This window comes from Gossypium hirsutum, chromosome A06 (genome assembly GCF_007990345.1).
Source record: "Gossypium hirsutum isolate 1008001.06 chromosome A06, Gossypium_hirsutum_v2.1, whole genome shotgun sequence".
Classification (NCBI taxonomy): Eukaryota; Viridiplantae; Streptophyta; class Magnoliopsida; order Malvales; family Malvaceae; genus Gossypium; species Gossypium hirsutum.
In genome coordinates this window covers 112530827-112538054 of record NC_053429.1, presented here as the reverse complement: position 1 = coordinate 112538054, position 7228 = coordinate 112530827, and the positions used below count along the sequence as shown (strand labels likewise).

The following is a 7228-nucleotide window of genomic DNA, read 5'->3' as shown; positions in this document are numbered from 1 at the left end:
TGTTTGAACAATTTAATTTTTCTTTTTATTTCTTTATTTTCCTTTTCTACTTCCCATTTATTTTTCTCTCTTCTCATATCTTCACAACAAAAACATAATCTTTGCCCACCAAATAAACCAACTTCTTGTTTCTTTGACATGATTTCTAAATTGAATTTTACTTAAAATTGAATATCAATCCTTCTTAATCAAATCTCAATTTGAATATAACCTAATTTTGAAACTAAAAATGGATCTAACTAATCAATATAAAAAAACCATAACCTTAATCAAATCTAAATATAAATTTGAATTCTATATAATCAAAACAAATTTTTCCGTTTCCAAACTTTTATAGAATTGTGTACATTATTATTTTCATTTCCTTTTATTTTCTGATGAATAAAATTAAACAAACGATAAAATTAATTTAAACCTTTTTGTATATTCCCAAGTAAGTTTGATTGGAAGCCGAGCATGGATGAATCGAACAGAGAGAGGGAGCATGGAACCAAACTGGTTTAGGTAAAGTTGAGGGTAAGTTTCGTATGGTGGTCATTTTAGTCATTAAGCGTGAAAAGCTAGTTTGAAAAATCCGTGAAACAACGTAGTTTTGAGAGGGCGAAAATGTTGTAGATAAGATAGATAAGGCGGTCGTGGGAGTTGGTTAGGAGATTAAAGGAACAAACTTGGGAAATTTTGCTGAGGGTGAAATGGCATAAGTCACGACTGACGAGGTATTCGAGTGAGGCAAGTTTGTGGACTAGGACATTAAGAGATCCAAATTGATTTGTTAAGCGATGATGAACGATGATAGTTTGTAATTGTGGGGTAAGAATATGTGAAACGAGTTTTATTTTAATTTTAGCTTTCACCTTTTCTTTTTTTGTAAATATAAAAAAATTTTAACAAATGAAAAATTTAGAAAAACTACGTTAAAATAGATGAAGAAAGAAGAAAATAGAGGAAAAAGAAGAAGAGAAAAAAAAGAAAAAAGAAAGACAAGTTCAAAGAACATAAAATAAAAAAATTAAACGGTTCAAAATTAAAAATATAGAAACCAATTGTAAATGATGATTTAATATATCAGGTCAATTTATTATTACACCCTTAATAATAATTAATTACTCAATAACTAAAATTTTATAATAAATTAATATAAATAATTAAAATATAATATATAAAATCTAACCTGAGCAAATAAAAATGATTATTTTTATACCTTACCCTGAAAATAATTGTTTAAGATGTGGGAATTGAACCAGTCCCTTATTAGTTATTAGTTTAGAAGCGCGCCGCTTCGTCTCTGTTTTTCCTTTCCCAAGTTTCCAACTTTCCTTCTCTGAAGTAACAATCTCAATCTCAACCTCAAACTTCTCTTTTTATCCTTGTTCTATAAACGTTTCGTTGAGTCCAACTTCTTGTCTGGTTCTTTAATTCTTTACAAGCAAAACCAAGTTCTGTTTTCTTCTAAAGTCTTGTAAGAAAGGACTTCTCTTTTTCCTCAACTTTGAACCCAAAACAGAACTTATCATAAATACTTCTCTTTTTCTTTTTATATAAAGGAAAAGTATCATCATCATGCGTGCTAGATTGGTGGTGTTCCCAATTAAAGGGAAAAACTGGTGCTTTAGCAGATCCATTGACCTGTCTACATCAGAATCTTCCGCTGCTAGCACACCTTCCACTGTTAAAGAGCTTTGCAAGAAGATTTCATCCAATTCCAAGCCCCTCAGTGCCAATGCTGAGCTTCTTGTCGATTTCATTTCCAACAAGGTAAACCCTCTTTTTTTTTCTTTTCATTTTTATAAAATTTAAACACCCCTCTTATATATGTATTTGTGATTCTTGTTTACAATAACTTCAATGTGCATTTTGGAATGCTATGTTCTCCTGTTTCTTGGTTTGCTAATGATTTTTGTTATAGATGAATAAGGCTTGGATCGGGTTAGAAAAGGCGCCTGAGGGCAGTTTCAAAAACAAGCTACATGGGTACTACTTGGAAGTCAAATATGTTTCGTATATTGGATTAGTTGGCTTTAGTTTCCGCTAACTTTTTTCCTTCTTTTGGTTGAATGTATTATCTAGGTTGGGGTTGCGGCTTTTAGCTCGAGTTAAACCATCTGAGATTTTGTTGAAATCTATTACCAAAGACGTTACTAATGTACAGATTACTTACCCCACAAGGTTCTTTCTTCTCATTTTCATTGCTGCATCTTCTGTTTTATATCTGCAATATAGTTATTTTTCTTAATCTTGCCGGGATGTATATTTAATTGTTCTCTAGGATCTATATTTAAGTCCAATATTTCAAATCTCTTTGTTTTATAGCTTTCACAACATCATGATGATGTATTAGAAGGGATTTTGTAGAATTTGGTTTAAGCTAGAGTAGGTTCCTACCATTTTAACAGCTTATTTATAGCAAACCTTTTGTGGAAAAAAATGTGAATGACACTTTCAGAAGCAACCATTTGCCCTCAGTTTAGACGGTTGTGCTTTTCTTTATCTTGTTTTCTTATCATTTTTTCTTTAAATTATTGTTTCTCAATATTACAAAATTGAACAATGGTAGGCATCCTTCTATGGTTTGTTCCTTTCTTGAGATCTATATGTATTTTCTGCTTCTTCTATGGAAAAAGAACTTACATTTGAGAATACTATTTATTTTGTCTTGAATCTGGGATTTTGGATAATTTGTGGAAATTTTAGCTTGATGCACTAAAGGACTTATGAATTACGTTTGTTATGTGCATTCTCAGGTGCTTTTAGACTGCTGGTTTGTTCCTCATACTTCTAACATTTTTTTGCAGTTTAAATGCACGACATGTGCGGCGAAGATTACGGCAAATAGCCTTGAGGTAATTGGTGTACCTTTTTCTATTGCTTTTCTTGAATGCTAGAGATCGGAAGTTATTTCTAATGTCCAAACAAATTGCTTTACCATCAAAATGTAGGATGCTTCTTTGTTTTCTAGGTTTCTATTTGTTTCAGAATACACATAATAATTGCGCCACTAGCCCTTTAACCTGGTTCATGACATTTCCGAGGCATCATTGTTGTCTTATTGAGAAGGCTCTAGTGCTTGATGTGTAGTCTTATTGAGAATTCTCTAGTGCTTGATGTGTAAGGACATAGAGAGTTTCTAACACAATTTTATGCTGTGATGTGCAGTTTATTGATTTTGTAGCGTTAAAGGCATTTAATGCCAACACCAACAGTCAATGCCAAGTTTTGGAGTCTATTGTTGTGTTTGCTTATGTTTATATGTTACTTTATATTCGTACAAATTCCTGCAGATAAGCAATGTTTCTAAACAAGTGTTCTTTAATTTTCAGGGGTACTGTTTTACACAGGAAATACTTTTATGGTTCGGTTTCATTGCTTCCACTGACTACTGCATTTACTGTACGCATGTTTATTATTATTGTTGTTCCATCATTTACTGAATAGACTCTTTTGCCTCTTGAATATTTTTCCCATTTATATTTTCTCTAATTCTCACTTAATCTTCTTTTTCTTTCACACAGGTTCTGCCTCTGCCTAACATTCCATTCTTTTGGGTCTTGTTTCGCACATATTCGCATTGGCGGGCTCTCCAGGTGGATTCAATGTTCCTAGAGCTAGATCCTTTTGGGTGGATTTAAAGAGACAGTAGTAGAGGGATCTGTTTACATTTCTAATATTTGAATTGAACAGTTTGGCATACCCTATTGCAAAAGCTGCTTCTTTATAGTAAAATTTAAGTTCTATGAATTCCTATTGCAGACATTCAACTAGAGTCATATGTGTTACCATAATCTGTTTTAAACATGATTGTATTCACAAGATCACTTCTTTTCACATGTGTTTCCTTGTTATTGCTTTCCGTCATCCTACGTTGATGTGCATCATTTATCTTTTGCTTTCCACTTGTCTTGGCGTCTGCATGTCTGTTGTTTCTTGCTTGAGAAGCTGAAAAGGACTATTCAGCGTCTAGCTGAATGGGGAAAAAGGGTTAGATGGTCAGTGGAAAGTAGTTACTTTTAAAGCAATACAGCATTCAGGATTTCACAATGTGGATCCCTTAGTTTTTGGATATCTCTCATCTGTTATCACTATTTTTGAACCCTCCATGTTCTATAATTTATTTTTGTATACAGTATCACTATTACTCATGGTTGTTTGTCTGTGTTGATTTTGCAGGGAAGTGAGAAGCTCGTTCAGCTAGTCTCCGATTACTCCTTAGTTCAAAAATCAATTATTTTGAGTGGGAAGGGGAATGAATCGGAGCATAATGATTCGAAATGTGGAACTAAGAATTCACCAAGTTCCCAATGGGTAAGCTCATATGTGTGCTATAATCTAAAACAATGGACATAACGGGATCGTATGAGGTTACTTGTTAGTTGTGAGTCTTTACTTTTCCATGTGAACATTGTTTCGGTTTAACCTTAATTGTTAGGCTCTTGCACTTACATTTACTCGATTACCTCCTCGTTTAGGTTTTTCATTTACTTGTCATCAGCATTTAGTGGTAATGTTGATACATAAGATTTATTGATGTTTAGCGATGTAAACTAAATATATACATGTTGATAGTAACTTGGTTATGATGTTCTGTCTTCCATCTTTACTGAGATTTCTCAATAGCAACAATAATTTTTTTTAGTAAAACACAACAATAATTTTTTATCACAAGAATATCAAGAATCCATTGTTTTATTGCTTTGTCAATCCCATATGACATCTAAATCCTTAAACACTATCCAATTACTGTTTATGGTTTAGCTTGTAATTCTTCTCGGTGCAGAAATGTAGCTTTAATGGTTCAGCACAAGCATCATCCTCTCCGCTACTCACTTCTGTTTTGATGTTATATTTTCTATTATCGATTTAATGAGCAGGTGTTGGAGCCATCGAAGGAATTGGAGGACCTTATTAACCGGGGACATGAAGAAAATTATCTTAGTGAGCAAGCTATCTCAGATATATGCAATAGTTTTAGTTTGAACAAGAATGATGTTTTGAAGTGCAGAGATTTAGTGTAATTGACACTTTCAATGCAGTATTGCAGAATGAATTGCCCAAAAGAAACAGAGCACTTAGATGAAGATGACATTCATATTATATTAACATCTATGTATGTTCATTTTTATATTTGAAGACACTTTGGGTTATAGAAATTATGAAATTATATATTGTTGGAAGCCAAGAGTAGTCTTATTCAACAAATAAGCTTCATTCTCTGTACTGGCTTTATTTTATTTAAGCTTAACTTGACCAATTTAGTTTGTGTTGATGCGATAATTTTGGCCAATCTTTTAAAAACTATATAAATGTTTAAATTAATTAAAAAATATAAATTTTTCCACATCAAGAATGAACTTAAATAAGTATTTTGATAATCATTTGTTTAGGTTCGATGTGTTTTTGTTAATTTTGTTAATTTTAATATTCTTTATAAAAATCATTTTTAAGTTATTATTTTGAAAATTGAATAGGTTATAAATTTATAAAAATATTCAAATATATAAAAGCCCAAAATTTTCATTCATTTTTTATAAAAAATAATATATATTATAATTTTTTATAATATACATTTATAAAATTATACGCTTTTTTATATTTATATATTTTTACATATGTTATAGGATTTATATATTTATATTTTATATATTTTCAAAATAATAATAACTTAAAAAATTGATATTTTTATAATAAAAATAAAACACATAAAAATGAATAAAAAAACATTTGAAATGCAAGATTATTCCATATGTAAAAAAAATTAAATGTTTTTAATTAATTTATATTTGTCACAAATGTCACGAGATAGCACAGATCGGCTAGTAATATTATATTACTATAAACTGAGAGTGTTAGCGCGTATTAGAGTTAACTGTTAATTATTGAGTAATTAGTTAGTTACTATTTAGTTGACAGTTAGTCTGTTATGACCAGGGATCCAAGTAATGTCGAAATAGTGGTAGAGCAGTCGCTATTTAGCGGTAGTCACTGCAACAGAGAAAACTATTCCCGTTTTCAGGCTTTCATAACGTTAAAAAAAAAAAAAGATGATAACGAGACAGCCAGTAGCCATTGTAGCAGAGAAAACTATCGTGAAAGAGAGAAGATAAAGAAGATGGTCAAAGTTAAAAAAGACAAGAATTGAAAAAAGAAGAAGAAGAAATTAATCTAACACAATTTAGCTTTTTTAGGTGTTTTAACCTCAGCTTTTTGATGGACACGTGCTACCAAACTAAAATTAATTAAAAAGTTGTGTAGAAAAAAAGGAAAATAGAAAAAAAAGTATAATATTTTGCAAAATTTTAATGATTTTATTTTAATGTATTTCTTTATATATTTATTTTAAGGATAGTAGATATGATATTTATAAAATATAATATAATATTTATAAAATTATTTAAATAATATGAACTTTTAAAATAATTCATTTTTATGAGCATTTATTTAATATATAAATGTAACACCCCATTACCCAACTCAATCGTCGGATCTGAATTATGAGATGTCACATTCCTTGTCGGAGCAACTACTGTCAAATAAACCATAATTAACACATTCAAACATACATTCATACTGAAAGCACTTTCATAATACGATACATAATCTTTTCCAAGCTTTAATCGAGCTAAAGCTCTAAAGTTGAACCAAGTACGAAACAATTCTAACTAAGGAATTCAATTGGGTGTCACAACTTCTAAGGTCTGGTGTCGTGACATTGAAGTTAATTTAGAAAAGGACTAAAATGTAAGAATTACAAACTACGAGAATAACGAGACATTGGAGTTCAATGTTACGACTCCCAACACTAATGTCGCGACATCCACTAGTTGGTGTCGCAACTTTGAAGATAGTAACCAATGCCCAATCTAAGGAGCAATTTGCAAAAATATCTTCAAAACAATAAAGGAACCAGTGTCACGACATCGAAGGCATGGTGTTGCGACATCCACGACAACCCATTAAACTAATGCCTTTGGCACAAAATAGATCATTTGGTATCTATATCCTTTTAACCTTTTTGAATTTACAATTAGTGGCCCTAGCACAACATTACCCTACACAACATCATAGTAAAACACCTTCCAAACAATGTCATTATCCAATCTCAATCATTCATCCAACCTATCATTTTTACCTACCAAGAACCACAAGTCAAGCACTAACCATTTACTAACATGACACATACCAAGGACATATCCAAAGCACATACAAATAACTATATGCATTCTCACTACCAATC

General features: G+C 31.1%; 1 protein-coding gene across 1 annotated transcript; it reads left to right on the top strand.

Moving 5' to 3' along the window:
- The first annotated feature begins 1209 nt into the window (after positions 1-1209).
- On the top strand, positions 1210-5173 carry LOC107961843 (uncharacterized). Its single transcript, XM_016898005.2, has 8 exons — positions 1210-1755; positions 1907-1971; positions 2068-2166; positions 2793-2840; positions 3318-3387; positions 3510-3581; positions 4165-4299; positions 4866-5173. The coding sequence occupies exons 1-8, from the start codon at positions 1561-1563 to the stop codon at positions 5007-5009; spliced, it is 828 nt and encodes a 275-aa protein (XP_016753494.1). The 5' UTR covers positions 1210-1560; the 3' UTR covers positions 5010-5173.
- The last annotated feature ends 2055 nt before the right edge of the window (positions 5174-7228 follow it).

What these genes read in the sequence shown, in the direction of transcription:
- LOC107961843 (XM_016898005.2), top strand. Translation starts at nt 1,561, where the DNA reads ATGCGTGCTAGATTGGTGGTGTTCCCAATTAAAGGGAAAAACTGGTGC. An exon ending in CGCATTGGCGGGCTCTCCAG is followed by an intron (nt 3,582 to 4,164) that starts GTGGATTCAATG and finishes TTGATTTTGCAG; the next exon opens with GGAAGTGAGAAGCTCGTTCA. An exon ending in ATTCACCAAGTTCCCAATGG is followed by an intron (nt 4,300 to 4,865) that starts GTAAGCTCATAT and finishes TTTAATGAGCAG; the next exon opens with GTGTTGGAGCCATCGAAGGA.